This window comes from Ascidia mentula, chromosome 3, assembly GCF_947561715.1.
Source record: "Ascidia mentula chromosome 3, kaAscMent1.1, whole genome shotgun sequence".
NCBI lineage: Eukaryota > Metazoa > Chordata > Ascidiacea > Phlebobranchia > Ascidiidae > Ascidia > Ascidia mentula.
Window position 1 is genome coordinate 1,168,305 of NC_138568.1, and position 25,077 is coordinate 1,193,381.

The window sequence follows — 25,077 nt, forward strand, 5'->3', positions numbered from 1 at the left end:
GTTCACTCATTATGTCAAAACAGGAAGTACTTGATCAGTTAAACTCGACGCATTAGAAATTTATGTGAAAACTGCGCCAATGGAAACTATTATAGGCCGACAAATAATTGTGCTGCGAGTTTTGCTTTTGCGCGCGAATATATGGCACTGCTATATTATAAATGTGCTAACCCTTATGATTATATTGTACTGCATTTTTGGATGCGATATTTTTCGAGGCAGGATGTGACGTAACAGTTCGCATTTATTCATTACAACTCATTTTACTTATCCATGTTTAAATACGTCATCATTTAAGATTTCGCGGATCGTCATATTTTGTCCAACAAAGTTTGTGACAACCGACATGCAGTAACACGTGACATTTTTTATGTTATTGCTAATGTCTGTTGCATTGTTTCAAATATTACTGCGTTGCCGTATTTTTCTTGCAAAACTCCTTTTACCGGAACCGTTTTTCATCACAAGAAACGCCGTTAATCTCTTTGCCACTTTCGGCTTTCAACTCTCATATATGGAGGCAATAACTCTGTCGTTTTCGGAATTGCTGCCAGTTTTTTTTTCTATTTCACAGTTAGGACAACTTAGTCATAGGTGTGGTCCTATTGACGTTAATATCGTTGTCGAAATAATTGTGCTTGTTAGCACCCTCGCCTGGTCAAACCTAAGACGCGCGAAAAACAGGGTGTTCCCCAATTTATTTATTTGTTTGTCAATGATTTATGAAAAAAAATTTTCGTGTTTTTTTCACTTAAATCTTCGCCCCACAAGTTTGTGGAGGAAGGATAATTTTTAATCGATTTACCTCTTCGCTTTACTTACTTGTCAAAAACTGACTGTTTTTTTTGTGCAGAACCGATTACAGTTTGCCAAACAAGTAAAAAATGGAAAAACAAGTTCCAGATGAAAGACTAAAACAGGTTTATGTAAAAACGTAAATGCCGAAAAAACAATCAATTATTTTAAAACACTGTGTTTGCTACCAATCTGTTGATTAAACAAATTCCTTTACATCTCCTAATTGTTTTCAGGTAATTGAATTGACAACTGCTGAAATATGTGAAGAGGTGAAGTCTGAAACCGGTATTGAGTTCAGCAAACAAGTTATCCTCACTTTGGCACATCTAGCCTGGCGGTAAGCTAGCTTGTTTAAAGCTGTGGAAAGGCTACACATTTTTGTTGCTTCATATACCTTGTGTGACTGCTCACTTGCCCTATTTAATTTTTGCAAAAGGATTTATCTTCCGTGCACAATATTGTTTCCAGGCTGGCTTGCCTTGTCCATTTTTGTGGGCAAATATTTTTTTTTAGTTAACTTACCCCTTTGGATGTTTTCATACCGAATGGTTTCAACAAAAGTGTTGAGTCAATAAACCAATCTAAATTCGTTTCAATTTTTCCAAAGAAAATTTATTCAAACATCCTCTTAATGAGTAGCTGAGTAAAGCTACAGATACGGTATTGATCGACAGCCTACCAGGGTGGCTTGGTTCACCGATCCTGGGTTATTTGTTGGTTTTTCAACCTCTTCATGACATACAAGTTTTATTCGAGAAATGTGCAAACACAATACACAGCTAAAAGTTTATGTTAATGCATCACATGTTTGCCTTGTGTTTTTTTTGCCATGTAATTGTATGGAAGGAAATTTCAACATTAAAATGTAGTCTAACTTCATCCCACAGGCAATCGTCAGAGTTTGCTAGAGATTTGGAAATGTTTTCCCAACATGCACGGCGGAAAAAAATCAACCATGATGACGTACTCATGTTGGCACGAAAGACGCCGACACTTCACAAACATTTGTCGTCTTTCAAAACGTCAAAATAACTCATCTGCCCTTTTCACGAAGGTAATCTCCCAGCTTTTCCATGGCTTCCACGCACACAGAGGCAAACATTCGCTCTGTGTATGTTGCAACAATCACAAGGGAATTTGTGCGCACAAGAATAAGTCCACCTTCCCCAGGCTGTAACTAAAATGTTTTGACAGATGTATAAAATGTTCGACTAACTCAAAGTTCGCAGCAATTGTAGAATTAATGTACCCATCACCCATGTACTGAAAGGTATTTTTCACGATTTGTAGGATGGGATGGTATTGTATCATGGCAACATTTTTTTTTTAAATTTTTGAAAAATCAGGTGGTAAAAGTATTCAGCATCACCAGTTTATTGGAAAAAGAACTTACTGATTTTGCGTAAATGGAGTTTTTGTCCGCACGAATGCATTTGTAATTTTTGTCTTCAAAGAATATTCCTTCCTTTCTTATCGTTGAACAGCGCTTAAAGTCATCAAGTAAACTTATAACTTGATCCTTGGCTATCTGAAATGCAGTTTTGTATTTGTAAGTCAAATTATTTTGTACGAGGAAACTTATGAAGAGTTTAATGAATAAAAATTTTGGCAAAGGAATATCAACGCAACAAAATTGGAATAATTAAGTACGATCAGTTGTTACATGCTTTTTTCTGGTTTACATTTTCTGTTTATGTCTACTAATTTACTGTATCATAACATTGAGTACAATGCTTTGCAGATCGACTTGGTGGAGTATTTTTGTTCATGTTTAAAAGAAAAGTGTAAATTTCTGAAATTAATTTTCGGCAAACTACAAACAGCAAAGTTTAATTTATGCACATGAAACCCAGGAGACGCCGCCTTCTGTTCACCATCTTTCTTTTCAATAATTGCACATTTTTCAACATGTTCTGTTGAAATTAAGGCGTCGTGAAGAAGATTGTTCAGCTGATTCATCTTCACTCTGTCCTGATACACAGAATAATGACATTTACATTCATGTATTCTTATGTACAGATATTTATTTATGTAGATGAAAGTTTAAATTTTTGGACTCTTCTGCTAGCTTTATGGCCAACAAAGACTTGGTAGCTGTTTTTTTCAACAACTTCTGTGTAAATTCACAAGGTTTTCAGGTGATATACCGCAAAGCCTTAATACTTAATATATACTGCATTGTTCGTTGTTTCCTTAGTGATTTATAGTTATGATACCTATAAGCTTGGGGGAATATAATATATATATTTATCAATAGGAAACCTTATGAAGGGTTTATGTTGTTAAATATAATATGAATTAGTTTTAATTGTCCTGTTCTTTGGAGTTAAAAATTTGTAAAGTTGTTTTTCAAAATAAAAAGAATAAAAACGTTACTGGATCAACAAAAATAAACTCCATACCCGCCAAAATTCTTTTTCTGTAAAATCATACATTTTCGCCAACCTTTACTTGCTGCTTCACTTACCGGAACACCTTTGATCTGATATCGATCGCCTTCCATCCACATTGTTGCCATTTTGCTTCACAAAACTCTTGTATTTACAGTAAACACAGTTAACAAGCAATTACCCGAGATGCACTTCCAAGTCTCAGCCAAGCGTGTCTTGTTTCGTTGCTTAGTAACCAAGAAAATGGGACATATGTTTGTTTCTATGTTTTGTTGTATTTTTAATTTTTGCAATATGCATTTTATAAAAGTCAATGCAAAAATGTAGCAAATTAATACTTTTATTCTATAAAACCATAACATGGCAAATATGCACAATTCTTTGCTGATTGGTGTGTTCGATTTGAAGCATAATATTCGTAACGCAATTAATAGATGCCACAAAATTTGCAAATTAAAAATTTAAATACAATCAATTGTATTATTATTATATTATTTTTTTAAATTTCATACGAGCACGAAAAACTTTTTTTACATTATTTTGCCGCTAGTGGCGCCTTTTATAAGTCATAAATTACCATGGTTACTGCGCAAACCACTCGAGAGGGAAACTTTTTGTGATTATGGGAAAACAAAAAAATTGGAGAGATGTAAGTTGATGCCAAATACTTTCTTGGGCTTGGGAAAGTGTTTTGTTTGGAAGAATTCTGCGGGATCAGAGTTAATTTCGCGTCGGGTATTGCTTTGTAGTAGGTAAGTTTGCATTGTTTCGAAACCAATGTAAATAAACAAAATGATTAATGAAGAATGCATTTGAAATGAAACCTTTACAACTCAATTATCCGTTGTATTGATTATGCCAAGTATTAGTAATATTCTTTTTTCTGATTCAGTCAATTTTTTAGGGCATAGGTAGCGGAAATGAGCCGCCAATCCAATTTATCCGCAAGAAAAAGTGGTTCCATAAACTGTTTTGCTAGTGAATTGATTGATTTTGGCAATGGAGCCACAACATGCTTGGTAAGTGTATCCATGACCACAGCATGTGTTAAACATACAAAATTTGCATGCCATTAAGTGAATATTTGATTCATGTTACATTTACCAGTAATGCAGCAATTACAGTATGTACAAACAGCATTTTTGAAGGACATTTATTTAGTAAAGTCAATTGCAAGACATGACATAAAATTAATTGTTGCTGCACCTTGTACTTTTAGGATGGCATGGAATTTACAAAACCAAAAAGACTCGGATCATCACAAAGCCGTCCAAGTCGAGCAACGTCTAATACGTCAAGTGTAGGGAATTCACCACACATTAAGGTTTGTTGCTATGGTAATGTGAAGGCCGCATGGGCATGTGCAGCAGTGTATCTTGACCACAACATACACTCAATCTGTTAGGAATAAGGCGGATCCAGCTTAGCTGTGATGCCCTAATGTTTATTACCAAACAATAACACATGTTCTGATAAAACAATTTGACATTGTAAATACAAAGTGAACGTGGTGTCTGGATTTTGCTCTTGCTTCTTCCTATTTTGGTGATTTGCAACTTTATGTGTTGTAGGACTGGATAAACCAAAAGTCGCTGCAGAGAATAAGGGATCGACATAGTGCTGAAACATATGACACTCGGAAAATGTATAATGCAGTATTACACAATGAAGAAAACTTTGTGAAGGTATCTGCTTTCTTAGAAACAAATTAATATAATATTTTAACTCCCAAGTTTTTGTAGAACTTGGTATTATTAAACAATGAAAGCTTTTATAAATTATTTTTTAGTGAATTATATTTGCTTTGGCATAACTTATTGTATTTTATGTTCATAGGGAATTGATGAGCTTGTTAAACAGCAAGATTTGTTAAACATACGCAAAAAAGAACTCCTTTACAAAAAATGGCAAGAAAATGTGTACATTCCTTTGCGAAGACGCATTGAACACAAAATTGATGATGGTTTCGATAAAATTGATGGAAAACGGCGAATGGAATACCTCAAATACTTGCAGTACAAAAATAACAAGGTATGTTTTGAAGTAAATCACCCAATTTGTAGGAAAATATTTCATTTGGTTGTGTTGTGGCATGTCTTAGTAACAAACATTTTAGTTTTTTGTATTTTTGCACTGTTTGTCTTTGCAATTTATGCTTGATTTACCTATTTTCCAGTTATAATGTGGATAAATCTGGCTGTATAATACCTAAAACCTATAATACCAATAGAGTGTGCTATATTTGAAATTATTCAGTTAAGTTAGAGGTTTGTTGTCAGTTTGTGTTTAGTTGTACTTTGCATGTGTGACATCAACACATAATCTGCTTAGGGCAATGTATTCCTTGATACCCTGTCCCCAGAGGAATATGATCCACTGGTGATCTATGGCCCCAGCAGTGATGTGGCATTACAAGTAAAAACCGAGAGGCTCAGGGACCCATTGTTAATTTGTGAGCGCCGACAAAATGATGAAGATAAGGTGAGATCGGGTGACCACAGGACATTGTTGTGCAACAAAGGCATTCTTTGTCTCCTTTGTGTGGTGACAATTTGTTACAGACATGTACAAATATGTATCTTTCTTGTCATTGTGTAGTTTTTACACCAATGTGACACGGGTGACATTCTGCCCAATGCCGACATACAAAACATGAGATTACCGTCACCACCCATGGTTCCATTGGGCAGACAGGGAACCAACTGCATCAGTTGGCTATCTATGCCCTTGCGTGACATTGACAGCCCCATCCGGAGGTGGAGCAGGTACACCTGATTTTATTTTATTCACAGTTAACCACCTAACTTAACAAAAGTGTGTTATGTATCTACTACATGCATGGACTTGATCAAATTTAAAGTTGCAACACATTCTTGATTTTTAATATTTTTTGATGTAAATTGAGTCAAACAAAAATATTACCTTTGGAACTTTTCAGAAATCGGATGAGTGGTCGCGTGTACAGAACAGACATTGATTTTGAGAAATGGAGCAAAACACATTATGGGCCGGAGACTTCAGATCAAGAGTTAAAGATTCAAAGGAAGCGACGTTTTGAAATACCATCCACCATGCCCTCACCTCATATACTACAAACTTCTTTAACCGAACCAACAAAGCCCACAGTTCGTTTTGATTTGGAGAAAATTGCAACCTGTGATTAGTAGAATTATGCCAAATAGCTGTAATTCTGTAGGTCGAATCACTGCTCAAAATGTGCCAAGTTACTTGAATGTGCCAACAGTTTGCATGTTCATGTGCCTCCAAGTAACTTTAAGGGGTAATTACTAGCTGTGGAGTTAATGTTACCAAAGGAAAATTACACAGTACATTACAACTACCTGTAGGCCACTGACATTGTGTTTGCATTTCTGTTTAGATAAAATATTAAGGGGTAGAATTTGACATGTTTTCCTGTTCAGATTTTTATTTGCCACTGAACATAGGCCTCACTACAAACTAAAAAAATCATAATGTTTACTTGTTTTACCTGTAACCCATGTTACTGAGGCAAACCTACAACTGTAGTTACTGTTTTGTAACTTTCATGAGATTTTCTTGGGGTGGAAATATTTCAATCCGTTCTTTGTGCTATTCAATCCACTAGTGCCATGAAAAAACATTTAATAAAGTGCCAAAGTGAAAAAACAATCAAAAACTAAAAGCGAAATTCATAAATACAAAAAGTTGAACAATTTTACTTTGTTCTTTTCGTGCAGTTCTGAATGCAGCGACTTTCCCTTGGTTTGTCATCCTGAAAAAAATTGTGATGTGTCATACTTTTATTGTGTACACAGTGATACGATACCAGTTGTTCGTTGTCATGACAAATATAAATACATAAGTAATATGGCTACCAGTAATTGATAGTAGTTTTGTTGCATATTTTTGGCTTCAGCTTCAAATACATCTTTTAGGTTTTCAAATTCGTCTTCGTGTTTTTTGCTCATTGTCCGATTGCTGTAAAAACAAAAAGTTTTGTAATAAAACAATTATGACAAACAGTAATCTTTCTTCACCTTTTTGTAAAATGGCTTCCAAGCTTTTGCAACAAGTTTAAAGAAGTATCATCATTAAACTCTGTTGGCTTTAAAGTCATGACCTTTTCCTGTATATAAAAATACATTTTTCAAGCAAATATAAATGAAATCTAGTTTGACTAACCTCTAATTTTTGACTTTTAGCTTGAATGTCGTCAAGATCATTATTCCATGCGTCAATTAACTCTTGTGTTTTTTTATGGAAAGTAATGTTGACATTACTTCTATCTACATACTCACTCTGTGGTAAAACATATGTAAGTTATGGCAAAAAAGTTTAGGAAAGCAATGGTCTAGCAAAAATACAAATTAGGGATTGGAAGAGCTAATACAAACATATAAAGCTCTTAAAAGCATACTGCAAAGCTTGGAGGAAAGGTATTGATATATTTTTCCAACAATCGCTTCGTCTCGATATATTTTAATTTGAGGTCCTTTTGATCAAATTCTCTTGCTTGCTTCTCTGCCAACCGCTTCAACAAATTCTTGCTAAAATGCACGAAAGAATGATGATGGTAAAATAATTTTCAAAAATCGGCACACATTACGCACTCAGCTTTCATTTCAAACTATCTTCAAATTGTTTTCTCTTTTCGGTTTACAAACAAAAATGTTGTGTCGCCTGCTACCAACAAAAACAGGTCCTACACAGGACGAGACTAGCGGCAAATACAAAATATTCATCGACCAAAAATTTCAATTCTTATATTCCGGTTTGGATGTTCGAGAGGCTGCTGAAACCGCCCCAAACCGATTTGAAACTGAAATATTCCGGTTAAATCGGCCTGCAACCGGATATTTTTGTATCGGACAAAATCCAGAAAAACGAAAAGGGGTTTTAGACTTGATGTTTTTTCAAAAATCGACCAAAAATCTGTAGAGACGTGTATTGTTTGTTTGTTTGACTTGCGTGTTCAACTGCGAGATGCGTTTCCCTTAACTCCTGACTCCTCTTCGTAACTAACCAAACTTGTGTTAGTTTGTTTTATTCACCAAGACGATAGATATATGTTCAGAAATACAACTCAACCCCAGAGTAGAATAAACAAACGTGATTCTACGCCAAGGCGTACCAACAATGTAGAATGAATGGTGAATCTACACTAGGCAAAAGCCCAGCGCAGAGTGGCGACTCCACAATGTGGAATGAATTCGGGCTACAGAAACCAGAGATTTAAAGACAATTCATAATAACCGGTTTTGCGGCTTGCGTGCGAACCACGATACTTAATTACGTGTTACGAGCGATTCTCCTTGGGCAGTTCCGAGAACTGTGGTATTTATCTGGGCGGTACAAAACTGCAAGTCACTCTCCATTACCTAATGGAAAATTACGTAAATGTAAACACTACGTCATGCATAAACGTTACAATCATCTCTTGGATTCCGGTTTAAACCGATTGTTACATCGCCACTGTTTTATGTGATGTATTGATAATTAACGTCAGCACAATGTACCGTTGTTACGTCACAAATACCGTTGTTCCCGTAGAACCCCAGTGCCTGCCTGTACTGTTGTTGACTGAGTTTTGCTCTGGTTAGTTTTCTGCTGTATGAAACTAATATTATGTTCTATTTGAATAAGATAAATTAAGGCAATTTAAGTGCAAGTTGAATCTGCTAACGTTGTTTCCTGCTGTGTTATTGTTTGGGAAGAAGCCTATATTTTTGTGACTGGTTCCAAAATAGTTTTTGAATAAAGTTGAACCGTTCCTTTTGAAGAAGAAGCGTGTGCGTTAAGAACCATTGAGGAAAACCCGTCTGTTGCACTGTCCGGGCGCAACCAGTCACGCCCGTCTGACTGCCAAGGGCAGCGCAACATCGTTTCGAACTATTGGATTTATTCTCAGCCCGTTTCGAATTATTGGATTTATTCTCAGCCCGTTTTGAATTATTGGATTTATTCTCAGTCCGTTCCGAGCCATTTGGATTTATTACCATTGGGATTTATTACCATTCGAAATGTGTGATCCTGCTTCACCGTCTTCGTCTTCCACAGTCGAGAACCCGGCGGTTTTGCTAGTATCCAGCTGCGCGCACGCATGGCAACAATCTTGCCTGCATGTTAAAGAGTTAATGATGAAAATTGACAACGCTGTTCTTGTTAAGGATATACCTGCCACAGCTGGAGAAGTGTTTTTCCGACCTGATTAATGCCTATGCGCCGCTTGCTGAAAACAGCGAATTGGCTCTAGCAAGACAGGATTGCCAGCGCGCAAAACGTGAACTCGATTCTCGTGTTGCGGAGTGGTTTGCCAACGCCAAGAAGTCAACTGGGCGTCGGAAGACTATATCAAGCCGATCGTCGAGTTCACATGTTGACGTACATATCTCTGTTTCTTCCACCTCCTCGATTACCCGTCAAAGAATAGCCGCTCGTGTTAAACTTCAATTGGCTCGGGTGTCACAGCGTCAAGTCAATGAAGATTCTGAACTTGCAAGGCGTCAAGCAGAACTTGATGCTGAACGAAGAAGAAAACAGGTCGACGATGAGGTAGACATGGCCGAGGCTGAAGTACGTGCGTGGGAGGAAGAATCCATTGCTGGAGATCCCCTGCTGTGTGACCCAAGACATCCTCCCGTGACAAGTTCCTCTGTCGTGGGGCTTCGACCTGAGTTCAATAGTGCGCCGGTAAATGCTTACCAAACTGCTGTCCCTGTCGTACCACGGTCACACCCAACTTGCGTGGATACGAAGCCGTTTTTCCCGCAATCTGTCAGCGCACCCGTTGCTAAGTCATATCAAGGTCCTGATCCCTTTCCGTTGAACATACAGGATGTTGTCTCTCCGTCGCGTAGATACGTCCCAGAAGAGGACTTCATACAACAGCGAATCGTTTTGCCCCAGCCCGCGGTCAGAAAGTTTGATGGCGATCCGTTGAACTACTGGTCATTTGTTCGTGCTATTGAGTCCCATGTTCATAGCCGAACGAAGTCCCAAGATTCACGGCTAGTTTGTTTGTTGCAATTCTGCGAAGACTTCATTGCTGCTAAACTTGAGATCTACAGCAAGGATAAGATCTCAGGATACTCCAAAGCCCGTTCCCGACTTGAATACGATTACGGACAACCCCATATTATTGCCAACGCATGTGAACGCCGGCTCAAACAATTTCCGCCAGTCAAGCAAGGTCGACCAAAAGACCTGATGGAATTTTCTGACCTTTTAGAAAAGTGTCGCAGCTCACTCGAAGATATTGAGGAGTACGCGAGCTTGAACTCCTTGGATACGTTAAGACAGCTAATTCGAAAACTGCCGTTCCGGCTTCAAGAGAAGTGGATCGAACGTTCCGTTCAAGTGCTCGACGAGACTGGATCCCAAGCCGGATATCTCGCCTTTACCAATTTTGTCGTAGAGCGACCGCGCATCGCCAACTCGTTGTTCGGTGTCGAGGCTGTCTACGAAAGCGTGCACGCCTTTGTTCAGGTCATCGTTGCGGGAAATGCACGATTCGCAAGCCATGCTCGGTAGAAGGTTGCACTGGCACTTTTCACCACACAAAGTTGCATGGCGCCTTTCAGAAGAGGCGACCCGGCAAGATTACAGAGAACCCTGCCCCGAAGCCATCGCCGATAGAACAATCGGCAACGATAATGGAAGCTACAACGGACAACTGCGGAGTCTACCTCAACGTCGTTCCCGTAAAGGTCAGACACAACAACATCGAGGTAAATACGTACGCTTTTCTTGATCAAGGTTCTACGTCTACATTTTGCGAACAAGGTCTGATTGATAAACTTGGTCTGCAATCCAAGGATCGAAAGATTTGTCTGAGCACTCTGACAGATCAATCGCGAGTGTACCAAGGCTCCACTGTGTCCTTCACCGTCATGCCGCTTGATGACGGAGAGCCGTTGTTGTTGCCGGAAGTGCTGTCCATCGACAAAATTCCCGTGTCGCCAAATAGGATCCCTGATGCGAAGAAGCTTGCGGAGTTCAATCACCTCAAGGAGTTGCCCCTGCGTCGCCTGGAAGGGGGAACTGTGACGATACTGATCGGAGCCGATAACCCCGCAGCCTTCCACGTACAGTGTACACGTTCTGGACCGCAGGGGACACCTTGTGCTGTAAAGACATCTCTTGGCTGGTCACTCTTTGGTCCCGCACTTGGTTCGTCTGCAAGGAGCGAAGCACATGTCCGTTTTTTAAAGGTTGCACAAGTCATGTTCCAACGGGAGATAGAGTGTTTGTGGAAGAGCGACTTTGGCGACGGAACATCAGTATTCGACATACCCTCATCCAGGGAAGATCGAATTGTTTATGACACGATGAAGGCATCGGTGAAGCATCAAGATGGACATTTTGAGCTCCCATTACCTTGGAGACCTGGAATCGAAAAGTTGCCACCCAGCCGCCAGATGGCGGAAAAGCGAATGGTCGGTTTGAAAAGACGATTGTCTAACAACGATGTTCTGCGAAAGGGATATGTAGACACGGTGCAAACGTACATATCCAAAGGATACGCCGAAGAAATTCCCGACAACAAGGTCGTGACAGACAATCGCATCTCGTACCTGCCTCACCACCCAGTATTTAACCCACACAAGTCTGACAAGCTTCGTGTGGTCTTTGATTGTGCTGCCCGAAGCAGAAGCGTCTCACTGAACGACGCACTGATGCAAGGTCCTGATTTTGTAAACAGTTTGGTTGGCGTGCTAACCCGTTTTCGCTGTCAGCCAGTTGCCTTGATTGCCGACATCGAGGCAATGTTCCACCAGGTTCGGGTGGAATCCCGTGATCGCGATGCACTTCGATTTCTCTGGTGGCCCGGTGGAGATCTGACCTGTACACCGACGCCTCATCGGATGAAAGTGCACTTATTTGGTGCAACGTCCTCTCCGAGTTGCGCCACCTTCTGTCTGAGGCAGACCGCAGATTTATTCGGTAAAAACTTTGATCCACAGGTTGAATCCGTTTTGCGGCGCAATTTTTATGTGGACGACTGCCTCGCATCCGTCAAGGATATAGAAACTGCTATCGCTGTTCGTCTTCGTTTGAAAGACCTGCTAGCCAGAGGAGGATTTCGCTTGACAAAGTGGCTCTCTAACGAACAGCGCGTTTTGGAGTCGGTTCCCGAAAACGATCGAGCAAAGGTTGTGAAATCGCGTTGCCTCGATGATGCTACGCAACAGAGAGTCCTTGGTGTTCATTGGTCTGTTGCGGAGGACGCATTTCGGTTCAAAGTCAAACCGCCGAGCAGGCCGCACAAGCGTAGAGGAATCCTTTCAGCTGTCAGTTCACTTTACGACCCTCTGGGTTTCGTATCTCCCGTGATTCTAAGGGCCAAGTTATTGCTGCAGGACTTGTGCAGAATGGAACTGAATTGGGATGACGGCATTCCGGAATTGATATCCGATAACTGGAAGAGGTGGCTTGCTGAGTTGCCTCACTTAAGCAATGTTGTCGTTCCACGTTGCTTCAGGTCTTCGAAACTGAAACCTCCATTGAAGTATCAACTGCATCATTTCGCTGACGCATCTAAGTATGCGTATGGCGCCGTATCATATCTTCGCATCGAAGACGATCACAGGACAGTGATGTGTTCTTTTCTGATTGGAAAATGCCGACTTGCCCCGTTGAACACGAAGACGATCCCTCGACTGGAGCTCACCGCTGCTGTGCTCGCTGCGAGGTTGGATCGCCTCATGAGAAAGGAACTAGACTTGCCCATTGAAAGTTCAGTTTTCTGGAGTGATTCCACTGCTGTTCTGTTAAGCATTCGAAATGCAACCAAACGGTTTCCAGTTTTTGTCGCCAATCGCCTGGCAGAGATTGAGCGACTGACCGACATTACGAATTGGAAACACGTTCCTATAAAATTAAATCCCGCAGATGATGCCTCAAGAGGTCTACCCGCTGATGCCCTTGTCAATTCGAGTCGCTGGTTAAAAGGCCCAATGTTTCTCCTGGAGCCAGAAACCAACTGGCCGTCGCAACCGCCAAATGCTGCTGATGTTCCTGAGGAATTTAATCCGATGGGGAAGGCTGTAGCCTCCTGTACTGTTAACGTACATAAGCCGAAGCACCCCATGGATCGAATCATTGAACGTTACTCGTGCCTACATCGATTAAAGAAAGCCGTGGCCTGGTGGATGAGATTTAAGATGTTTTTGATACATCGAAGGAAATTATCAATTGTCCCGTCAACTAACATTGGCTTGTCTGAGTTGAAGATCGCCGAGTTGGAACTTGTCAAGTACGAGCAGCGGAAAAGTTTTGCTTTACTTCTCTCTGCATTAAGTGGAAATTCTCGACTGAAAAAGACTGACTGCAGTCGTTCCGTGTACAAGTTAAACCCTGTTCTGGTTGATCAAGTGCTCCGTGTTGGTGGACGTTTAGACAAAGCGCCGATAAGTTTCAACGCGAGACATCCTGCAATCATGCCCCATTCTTCGCATTTGACTGACCTATTAATCCTGGCCCATCATGAAAGAGTTGGACACTCCGGGATCGGACACACCTGGACTTCAGTTCGACAAGACCACTGGATCATCAAGGGCGGTGTTGCCGTACGGCGCGTGCTTGGAAAATGTCTGTCTTGTCGACGCCGCAATGCTCAACCGGGTCGGCAGATGATGGCCGATCTGCCGTCGGCTCGCTTGGGAATCGCTGAACCTCCGTTCTCCAATGTCGGAATTGACTATTTCGGTCCTTTTCTGGTGAAGCAGGGTCGCAGCGAAGTGAAACGTTACGGTTGCGTATTCACCTGCCTTACAATCCGTGCCGTTCATCTGGAAGTTGCCCACAGTCTGTCTACTGATTCGTTCATAGCTGCCCTTCGTCGTTTCATTGGGAGACGCGGAGCACCAAAGCATATCTTCAGCGACAATGGCACAAATTTTGTTGGTGCCGAGAAAATACTGAGAGAGTCGTTGCAAGCATGGAACCAGCTTCAAATCTCTGAATTTCTGCTTCAGAAACAGACGTCGTGGTCATTCAACCCTCCTGCTGCAAGCCACATGGGTGGCGTTTGGGAACGTATGATTCGTTCTGTTCGTCGGATCATGTCCTCGCTTGCTGGTTCCCAGGTGATGTCTGATGAAGTCTTGGAGACCTTGTTTGTGGAAGCTGAATCCATAATCAACTCAAGACCCCTTGTCCCGGTGACATTTGATCATAGGGACGAAGAACCGCTGACCCCGAATCATCTCCTGCTGATGAGAGGATCGCCCAACCTGCCTCCGACGATTGCAGAGAAAAAGGATTGCTATACAAGACGGCGTTGGCGTCAGGTGCAGTTTCTCGCTGACCATTTCTGGAAGAGGTTCGTGAGAGAATACCTGCCGGTTATCACTGCTCGTCCCAAGTGGCATGATGATTCTCATCGCAACTTTAAGAAAAATGATGTCGTCCTACTTGTGTGCGAATCTGAGTGCCGTTCAAAATGGGCGATCGGTCGAATCATTGAGACGTACCCCGATGAAAATGGAAGAGTTCGCATTGTGCTCGTTCGGACGAGCAGCGGTGTCTTTCGGCGCCCTATCACAAAACTGTGTCGCATCGTTGATTCTGATGAGACCTCCTCAACCTTTCCGAGCGATGTCAGCTCGGTTTGCTAGATAAACTCTGGGTAACTGCTCGGTTTTCTGAAGATACCTTTGGACACTCATTTCTCGCCGCGATACGCACGATATTGGCGATGTGTTTGTAAAAATGTTTCATGTCATTCCCACATTTTGGGGGGGAGTGTTACATCGCCACTGTTTTATGTGATGTATTGATAATTGACGTCAGCACAATGTACCGTTGTTACGTCACAAATACCGTTGTTCCCGTAGAACCCCAGTGCCTGCCTGTACTGTTGTTGACTGAGTTTTGCCCTGGTTAGTTTTCTGCTGTATGAAACTAATATTATGTTCTATTTGAATAAGATAAATTAAGGCAATTTAAGTGCAAGTTGAATCTGCTAAGGTTGTTTCCTGCTGTGTTATTGTTTGGGAAGAAGCCTATATTTTTGTGACTGGTTCCAAAATAGTTCGAAACCGCAGCGTCTTTGAATAAAGTTGAACCGTTTCTTTTGAAGAAGAAGCGTGTGCGTTAAGAACCATTGAGGAAAACCCGTCTGTTGCACTGTCCGGGCGCAACCAGTCACGCCCGTCTGACTGCCAAGGGCAGCGCAACACCGATTGTGATACTCATGCTTTTTCCTGGCAGCACGAAGTTTTGTAAAGTATTTGTGCGAGTTCATTTTTGAACCCGACGAGTTCATGGTTGAATTTAAAAATTAACTCGTTCAGTCTGGTTGAGTTTATAAACGGAATTTTTGAAAGTTCGTTTTTGGTCAAAGTGTTTATTGTTCGTTCGTTCCGTTTCAAAAAATAGAATGCTCATTTCTTATTGAACTCGGCTGTGTTTATTTAGGGGTCAATGAGTTCATGGTTGATTTGTTCTTTTTGAAAAACGAACTCATTGACTCCGTTTTAGTTTATTTACGTAGTCATTAAGTGCTGACCGTCGCGCTATCTAATTTTTTTGCAGTGTGTGATTTTCCAATACTGCAACGTTGGAGACATTGATGGTGTTTTTTGGAGCTGTCTGATGATAAAAACATTTTTCACATAATAGATTTATTGAAAACATGAATATTCAATACGCCAGCAACGGGTACAAAATTACAGATGAAAAAATCGTTCTTATTGTTCTTAACATATTTATCATTTACTATATACAATCACAGGAATTCCAAAGGTATCCAAAACGCTGAATATGTTGGGCATTTTCCAAAAATCGTTTTTTATTTATTCATAACAACAATAAAGCCATTTATACATTGGTCATTTATACACTCTTGTCAATGCAATAGAATAGTGAGAATTATAAACAGCTGCTTAATTTGAAACTTATAACGTTTTTGTGAAACTCTGCTACCCCAACTCAATTGATTGTATGCACCACCCGCACATCTTAAGACCGACAACAGCAGTAACAGGAGAAGGACGGTCGAATGAGAAAACTTGCTCGTTTTTCCACACGCAGTAAATGCGTTCGTCGGCCACGTAAAAGTGCAACTGAAAAGGAAGTGTTTAAATTTTTATAAGAAACTTGGTAAGGTCAGATTCGTTGGAATTTGAATAAAAAAGTCAGTTGAAAATTGTTTTATGCGTTGCTGGTTTGTTTGCAAAATGTTTTGCAATAATTACTAGTTTATTTAGTCTCCACTTCATACTGACAATGAGTTTCGTATTCCGTTAAACTGAGATAAAAATGTGGAAATTACATAAATATTACACAAGGGCTCAATTAACACCCTTTTGCAATTGTGGCACAGAAATGCAGTCTTAAGGCAGTCAGTCGACAAGAGATTACAAATACTTTTATTACACTAGTTTTCTTGCACACTCAAATCTTCAAACCCACCAATAAAATCCTTTAGCTCTGGTCACTCGGATATGACCATCAGTTGTTCTCAACATTTTATGCTTTGTGGTCACCAAGTAAATAAACTGACCAAACAAATCCATGAATATTTATGTAACGTAACCAGTGTAAACTCTTCTCGTGACACGGGGCCATTAGCTTGAATATGGGGGTTGGGGTTAGGTGCAGACATATCACGTACCACGTATAGGACGTTTTCTTTCCAACGAAATCCGTCGCTCAGTTTGGTTTCTTTTTCCTTCCCCTTCACGTTGCTGGCCAGGATGAGAATCTTTTCGTCGAATCTCGGGTTAAAGTGGAGAGCGATGTCGTCCGGACTTTTGTTCACCAAGAAATTGATAGCGGGCCTGGAATAAGCGAAATTTGTCGTAGGTAAAGGTTTCTTTTTATCTTGTTATTGTGTTTCGTAACATCATACGTTAGACTCTTTATACAATTGTTTTTTGTTGTATTTTTGTATTTACAAAGCATGAGTCGACGCCACGCACAAATTAAGACTGTTAAAGAGAGGATATTTTGGAAAACGAGCAATTTCTATACAATAAGCGTTGGATTGTGTCACAGGTTGCGTAACCAACGAATATAGGGCAAAAAAATATCACACTTCGCCGATCACAATAATTTTGTTTCATTGCTTTTTCACTGGAACAAATGTCGTTTTATGTTGGTTTAAAATTGCTAGTTTACAGGAAGAGCTCATAGAACATAATTCGGCCTAAATGTGCTCTTGCTACGAAAGTAGTAAAAAGAACAGAATTTGCTGACCTGGGTAGCATTGACTTCGCTTTCACTGTCAAGTATTTTCCTTGGAAAGCAAAATCATTTAATTTGAGGTCGGTCACCTGTAGATTTCATTTGAGAAGATAAGTACGAGGTCAGAATTACCAAGGTCAAAATTAGGTTACAACTGAAACTAATATCTTGGTATTATTACACCAATAAAGTCACACACAATAATCAGTCAATGCCATACACTGCCAAAGTTTTCTTCGATGAAAACAATCTTTGATAAATATTTGACTGGAACACATTCAGAGCAATTTCCACATAAACAAACCACGTCCGTCGCATCATCTTCGTCGTGCTTGACAAATTTAATTTTGCGTATTTCTATTCCGCCGATGTGCAACCCGGCATAATCGGCCACTTTCACACGATGTTTGAAGAAACAATCCTTTAGCACTTCCCCATGCCAGTAACTTCGTATCCCCTCGTTGGTAACTTTAAATTTCAGCTGCATTTAAACGAACGTCTTAGAAATGTCATCTAACTTGAAAATTACTCATATATCATGTTATTATGCTGACTATATGTTGGTTGGACAAATAAAAATATCAATTTGCATTCGGAAATAGAGGCTCAGAGATGTATTTAATCGTACCACTTGGTGTCGCTACATGTGATTTATTTATTCACATCACTGGGTGTCGCTACAAGTGTATATTTAATCACCTCCCTCACAATGTGCTTATCCAAGCAGAAAACCTTATTGCGCGGGATTTGCGTCTTGGACAACCTGGATTATTTGTCTCTTGAGGTAATAGATAAAAATTAAAATAACCATTCAATATTTTCGTCAATTGTCATTTTTAAAAGTATTTGATTTTACCATTGGTTTATTCTCAACCACATGTTGTTTTAACGTAAAATAAAGACTCACGGCTACGATTGATCCTTTCTGCCACTTGAAGTGGTCACCTTGTTCACACATCTGCTCATGCTGCCATTTCCAATTCACACAATTATTCATCACAATCATTTTCTCGTCGTAACGTGGATTGAAGTGGAATCCGATCGTGCCCGTCTGGTTTTTGACCGGCAGATGTACGTACGGCCTGTGCATGACAATTGTCGATAAAACTACAGTAAAAAAAATCGAACAGATTGGTTTAATTAGGTTATATTGAAAACTGATTCAAAAACAGTCACTTTTCATTCAGTTACTTTTCTTTTCCGAAAATCAAATCGTTAAAACACATAATTTTCTAGTGTATGCTTATCATTCAGCGGGAGATACTGGCTATGAGAACCATATTTATCGTTAGCACCCTTACCTGTCATCTACAGCTGCTCCTTTGACGCAGATTGTGTAACCAAGAGGTTTAAAGTTTTCAATGAAAAATTTCTGCATCAGAGAAAAACATTATGAGGAAGTACTTTTCCACTCAAACAATCTTTCAGGACCATCTTGCTTACCTTGTCAACCATTTTGATTTGTAAGAATCCTATACAAGTTGTGTTACCTAAACAATTGACATAAAATACGAAACTCTGAGCTAATTATTTACGTTGTTTCGGACAAACTTGCAAGATGAGTTATTTTTGTGAAATTTTATTGAATTTCCGGAGACTTTACCAACGCATTACACTGTGCGTACGTGTCTTGTCGTTTGAACTTAATTAAGACTCTTCTGGCCAATCAACTACTTATTATTTTCGTCGATGTTTCAGTTACTTGAAACAGAGAATATGTTCAATGCACGATTCAACTGAAAACAGAGAATACTTCGTGGAAACGACTTGTTTTCAACTGAGGAAAAATGCCAATTACAACAAGTTTACCCCTTCAAAATAAAAATTTTAACTTGTTTCTTCTTCTGATCAACTCGTTCTTCTAAGAGTGATTTCCATTACAGACAACCTGGACTTAAACAAAGAATTCCTTGCAACTGACCACAACAAGCTGCGCACTTGTCTACAGCATAATTACCTTTTGCCCGAAGCCAGCGTCTTTGCACGTGAATGCTAATTGCATTAGCGGTCTGCAGAGGGGCGAGCGATGGGCATTTTATAACAATACGCTTACTTCACTTTATGTTCATCGATAAATTGCAGGTTACAGAAGCAACAGGCATGAAACCGCTGAGTTGTATATGTTCAATGCCACAACAAACTGCGCACTTGTCTACAGCATAATTACCTTTAGCCTGAAGATGGCGTCTTTGCACGTGAATGCTAATTGCATTAGCGGCCTGCACGGAGAATCAAGCGATGGGCATTTTATAACTTCACGCTTACACCACTTTACGTTCGTCGATAAATTGCAGGTTACAGAAGCAATAGGCATGAAACCGCTGGGTTGTATATGTTCAATGCCACAACAAACTGCGCACTTGTCTACAGCATAATTACCTTTAGCCTGAAGATGGCGTCTTTGCACGTGAATGCTAATTGCATTAGCGGCCTGCACGGAGAATCAAGCGATGGGCATTTTATAACTTCACGCTTACACCACTTTACGTTCGTCGATAAATTGCAGGTTACAGAAGCAACAGGCATGAAACCGCTGGGTTATGTATGTTCAATGCCACAACAAACTGCGCGCTTGTCTACAGCATAATTACCTTTAGCCTGAAGATGGCGTCTTTGCACGTGAATGCTAATTGCATTAGCGGCCTGCACGGAGAATCAAGCGATGGGCATTTTATCACAATACGCTTACTTCACTTTATGTTCATCGATAAATTGCAGGTTACATAAGCATTACGCATGACACCGCTGAGTTGTATATGTTCAATGCATGCGCATGTAAGCAAATCCTGTTTCCCATGTGAACTGCTAAGTGCTAGTCCATGTTATAGCGTGAATTATTTCCTCTGCTCCGGACCGCCTGCGTTGCAGTCTGGCGTTTGTTCGTTCTAATTCTGATTCTAATTCTATCGTTTGCCATGAAAACTGCTTATGTAAAAAGAATTTAGGAGTTAACGTTCCCTGCCTGGGTCCACATTAAGGACCGAGGTTAGGCATAATTTGAGAAAATACAATAATATGTTCAGTGGAAACGTTGCAGCATCTGATTATTTTCTTGGGTGTTAAATGTTGTAGCTGAATGTACATGATAAGAAAATTATAACACGAACTGTATATGTTTATTATTAACACGCCTAATTAACATCGATATCATATTTCTGGTTAGGCATGAATGAGTACGCGGTTATAGGTATGGTGGTCTGTTATTAGTTTGCGTTTCCCACTGTGATGGACTCGACGCAAAAACCCTTGGTTAAAAGTCCAACAAATTCCTGGGCTGGCCCCAGATGCCGGAGGTAGTAGACATTCTTTTTATTCCAGTGGCAGAACGTGTACTCCGGCGTAATTTCAAACCTTAGCTGAAAAGATGATAAGTGTATGTTATTTCTTGTTAGCTTTATGACCAACAAAGGCTTTTGTCACATCTCTTTTCGTCCAACCTCGGGTTGAAATAGTGGCAAAATTTTTCCGTATTATTCTGCACAAGAAAGTCAATTGCAGACCTGGGAAAATCAAAATAATTGTGTTTGAAATTCCTGTTGCTGCCAGGCATATTGCATTTAAAAACGTACTGCTCTTCTGGCATAAACGTATTGTATTTTACGACGTTTCGTCTGCCATGCGGCGAGACTTCACCAGGTACGTCGTAAAATACAATACGTTTATGCCAGAAGAGCAGTACGTTTTTAAATGTAATTGTGTTTGTATTTTGTGCATCGCTGTATAGTTTAATTAGACAACATACAAAACTAAAAGTATATGTGGTCGCAAAGTTCAGATGTACAATATGGACCAACAAAAAACAAACAAACAAACTTTGTTGCCAATGGCTTTGCTTCACAACTTTTCCTCTAAATGCTTGATCTTTTATAACCACGTCAGTAATCTGAACAATATCCACAATTGTTAGCACGTAAAAATGAATAATTATTAAGTTCTGTCTTTTATTTCCTTCGAAATTTAAGATGAATAAGTGTTTCCGGCTATTATATATCGTGGATAGTGCAGTGCCAGCCGAAAACACTTTATGTAGGTAGTTATGTGGGTTTAACAAACTACAACAAGCTTGATCCTTTAGCGATTTTCAACTCTGGACTGAGGTTAAGTTGACTCCCTTAGGACATTAAAAACATTTTTTAACCTTTAGTTGCAAGTTTACCCTGTACGTTAAATATGTTTGTGACAATTAAGCCCCCTAATCTTTACAGCAAAAGTTGAATCAAGTACACGCATTGGTTTAAAAATATGACGCATTAAACGCAGAAAAAAGTCCGCTTTATCGCATTGGGCTGGGGTAAGATGGTTTACTTCTGCATTACGTTCTGCAATTAAGGTAAAACATAATATTCTATTTCAGTGTTTTTTTACTTACTTCGTCAGTTACGTTTGAATCGAGTTTCGCAAATCCTACGCTGAGAATCTGGAAACCCATTATTTGTAAACCAGAGTAAGTGGAAGGATCGGGCACAAGGTGACCAAAGAAGCAATCCCCCAGTTCCTCTCCATCCCAGTAACATTTAATACCAGCAGAAAGGACTTCGAACTTTAGCTGCAGCAAGAACATTAAAATGTTTTTGATTGATTCAAACTACTTTGATGCTACAATAAACGCGACTTGATTAAACGCGATGTGCTTTGTGTGCATATTTCCATTACGGAAGGTTTACCTCAACCACCGCGCCCTTTTCCCAACGGAATAAGTCCCCCTGTCGACAAATTGTTTCTTCTCCCTACGTTTCGTCCAGGCGGCTGTTCAACACAATTGTTTTCTGGTCAAAACGTGGGTTGAAATGGTAGCCGATCGCCGATGTGTCATTCCCAACCAGAAGGTTGACCTTCACTCTGTAAAGGGTCTAAGGTGGTTTTACTTTTGTTTAGTTCCAATATTTCGATATACGCGATGCTTGAAAGGTTGCAATAACCATAACTTTTGACAGGACCACAGTTAAAATAAAAAACAACAGTTAGAAAATTTGATCGCAACTATTTTAGGTAACAGTCTTTTCTATATGACCCATAGAATCGAAATTATTCGCAGCATACACAATTAAAAGTCTGTTTAATTTTCACCCTGCGTGCATGGGTTGTTACCTGTCTTCCACCGCTATTCCTTTTATCGAAATCGCTCGGTTGAGGGAATGGAGGTCGTTCACGTGGTACGAGGTTGCCTTGTGTAAAAATATAATACATTCAAAAAATATGCAGAAGACTTTTATGCGATCGCACGACTTTAAGGCAGGATCGCCCCACTGAGCATATGCTCTTGGCCATATCAGCTCTCGTATTCTTCACGGGCGTAACAGCCGAGCTGGATCAACCATTGTTACCAACTATATAAGATGTTTATATATTTAAAATACTATAGGAAGCATTGTGGTAAACAAATTCCCCGTCATCCTTACCATTTTGCTGCTTGTTTAGTGTTTGATCTTTTTGCTGCAGTATTCCTATACAAACTTTCAAGAAAACAGAAACATTAAATTGGGGTCAGAAAAAACCTTCTTTGGCCATTCCACTTTAATACAAATTATTTTGCACACAAGAAAATTTGCCAACGTGAAAAAATATTTCATTGGCAAAATATCTTTCGTGCGCGGTTAATACCAAAAATTGCAATGATTTACGTTAAAACACTGCACTGAAAATACGACGATAAACTGAATTAGATAAGATAAGGTAACGCTACCGTTGATAAAACAATATCATAGGGCGTTACTTTTGTCTGTTTTTGGTTTAAACGCGACTACTTGAATAATCGAACCCTGTTATACCCCTTGGCTGGCTATGTTTGTACGAAGCGTCGACCCAAGCAAGTTGCTATAATGTCGCCATATCATGCCGTCTGTCACGCAAAGGTCTTGCGAAATGCTAACCAGTAAACTAATAACATCTGTTCATACAACAATTTGTGTCGGTTCATCTTCTGATGTAATTGCCGACGTTGCTTGTGATGCTAATTTACTGAAAGGTATTGGCGACATTTTACCAGTAAACTAACAATTTCCGTCTTTATATGCTACATATTATAAAATAAGCCTTGCGTAATTTTATCAGTAATTTGACAGTTTCCGTTGGTAACATTTGTTTTCACAACGCAGTGTACAACGCAACATGGCGCGTTTTCTGTCATCCCGGTACAGGGTAAATTTTTGTTTGTGTTACTTATGAGTGCTGTCATCAATTATAATAAACACATTGTTTCTGTTAGGTGCATTTAGCTTTGTGCTGTTAAACTTTGCAATTGTCGCGGGCATTGTTAAGTGAAACTTTTAATGCCGAGTAAAACACGCCCATAGCCACTCACAAATAGAATGAATTGTGGATAATGACGTTCGAATATTGTTATTAGTGACTCTATTACGTCCAAGCCTAGTTACTGTTTATGCGTCAACAACACATGTAAGTATGTACAAAATATAATATTTCCACATTATTTTGCCAATTATTATTTTGCATATTGAGTTGCATGCGACGCTGCGAAAAAACGACCCGTGTTTGAACTAAGCGTCAATTGCACGTCGAACCTGAGATGTTTCGTTATAAATTAGAAGTGCAACCATTCCTGTTTGGAAAGCTGTTTTGATCGAACCGGAAACTTTGCAATGAATACACAGTGAGACAAAAAATGTCTGGTCACATGACTAACAGTTATTATTATAGTGTGGACACCTGTCTGCAGCTCTTATTGACTATTATGACTCTTTTGAGCATATTGTAGTGGTTATTGAGTGTATGTACGACACTGGTTGCAAATGTTTGCACAAATCTAAGAAATAGCACGGCATGGAACCTTGGCCATACTCCATGCTTTGTAGCACGGTTATGAGAGGAAAAACAGCAAGAGAAACCCATGGGTAGTTTGCCAACTATTTGCAACTATTTTAGGGACAAAGATATTACGGATTCAATACTTGATTTACATATCCGCACGAGACCAAGTTACGTGATCAACATTATGATACGTGTGTATATATTCTGTGCTGTTACGCAGAAAGTTGCGAAGCTGCGTGAGGCGCTGACGTGCCTTGGAACGTAGAAGAGATGTCACTGACGATAATGAAAATGTCAGCAGGATATGTCGTTAGTTCAGTGGCTCCTCACCCCAATACCTCTGTCTAATTAAAATGATGGTACACATTGAATAACAGCTTGCACAAAATCCATTCCACAGCACCAGGTGCCATTTGCTAAAGAGCACAAAAATACCCATGGTAACATTTCTATGGTAACATTTCATGGGTGATCTGCTTTACGTCACAAAGAAACGGATTGAACATTTAAATATCTGGGTGTCATTTTGAAACAGCGCCAATCGAACAAATGCACGTTTGCTTGCCGTTTTTGCTTGTTAGATTGAAATATAAAGTACTTCTATGAATTGCATATCTTCATTGGTGGAGCCTGTCTTTTCTGTTTTAGGGGAATGCTCACTCCATAACACGCTTCTGTTTGTTACGACTTGTTTAATAATATTTGAAATTACAGTTTGTTAAAAACCTCCATAGATAAAATTCGTTACTTCGCGGTATGTTTTAGCAACAATGTACGACACACGTATTCTTTAAATATGGTCTGATGGTATATAATGTTTGTTGGCTCGAATACTTATGATGATCCTGGCTTTCTAAAAGTATTTTTACTTTATTGCTGTGTCCTTACCAAAGTTTAAAACGCCATGCTTTAAATTTTTTTTAATAAACATCTTAAGATGTTTGGCCCA

At 39.7% G+C, this 25,077-nt stretch overlaps 4 protein-coding genes and 1 pseudogene across 6 annotated transcripts; 3 read left to right on the top strand and 2 right to left on the bottom strand.

Moving 5' to 3' along the window:
* The first annotated feature begins 838 nt into the window (after nt 1-838).
* On the top strand, nt 839-1,830 carry LOC145894819 (centromere protein S-like). The gene is made up of 3 exons (XM_082983469.1): nt 839-920; nt 1,032-1,135; nt 1,686-1,830. Exons 1-3 carry the CDS (start codon nt 885-887, stop codon nt 1,828-1,830), a joined length of 285 nt encoding a protein of 94 aa, XP_082839595.1. The 5' UTR covers nt 839-884.
* On the bottom strand, nt 1,506-3,385 carry LOC145894818 (profilin-4-like). Of its 2 annotated transcripts, none has more exons than XM_082983467.1 (4): nt 3,266-3,385; nt 2,641-2,769; nt 2,192-2,326; nt 1,506-1,975 (listed from the first exon to the last, which is right to left on the bottom strand). In XM_082983467.1, exons 1-4 carry the CDS (start codon nt 3,314-3,316, stop codon nt 1,832-1,834), a joined length of 459 nt encoding a protein of 152 aa, XP_082839593.1. In that variant the 5' UTR covers nt 3,317-3,385; the 3' UTR covers nt 1,506-1,831. The 2 variants fall into 2 exon arrangements, with proteins under 2 accessions (XP_082839593.1, XP_082839594.1); XM_082983468.1 differs by having other exon boundaries at nt 3,201-3,292.
* Nucleotides 3,386-3,794: 409 nt separating this feature from the next.
* Nucleotides 3,795-7,040, top strand: LOC145894393 (protein FAM228B-like). 2 transcript variants are annotated; one of them, XM_082982969.1, is made up of 8 exons: nt 3,795-3,940; nt 4,081-4,207; nt 4,408-4,512; nt 4,760-4,873; nt 5,025-5,219; nt 5,520-5,669; nt 5,787-5,953; nt 6,127-7,040. In XM_082982969.1, the coding sequence occupies exons 2-8, from the start codon at nt 4,109-4,111 to the stop codon at nt 6,350-6,352; spliced, it is 1,056 nt and encodes a 351-aa protein (XP_082839095.1). In that variant the 5' UTR covers nt 3,795-3,940; nt 4,081-4,108; the 3' UTR covers nt 6,353-7,040. The 2 variants fall into 2 exon arrangements, with proteins under 2 accessions (XP_082839095.1, XP_082839094.1); XM_082982968.1 differs by having other exon boundaries at nt 4,093-4,207.
* A 2,150-nt stretch (nt 7,041-9,190) lies between these two features.
* LOC145894639 (uncharacterized) lies at nt 9,191-14,788 on the top strand (annotated as a pseudogene).
* A 1,000-nt stretch (nt 14,789-15,788) lies between these two features.
* On the bottom strand, nt 15,789-18,846 carry LOC145895078 (32 kDa beta-galactoside-binding lectin-like). Its single transcript, XM_082983829.1, has 7 exons — nt 18,804-18,846; nt 18,662-18,732; nt 18,268-18,442; nt 17,665-17,841; nt 17,373-17,449; nt 16,789-16,954; nt 15,789-16,237 (listed from the first exon to the last, which is right to left on the bottom strand). The coding sequence occupies exons 1-7, from the start codon at nt 18,813-18,815 to the stop codon at nt 16,094-16,096; spliced, it is 822 nt and encodes a 273-aa protein (XP_082839955.1). The 5' UTR covers nt 18,816-18,846; the 3' UTR covers nt 15,789-16,093.
* Between the last annotated feature and the right edge of the window lie 6,231 nt (nt 18,847-25,077).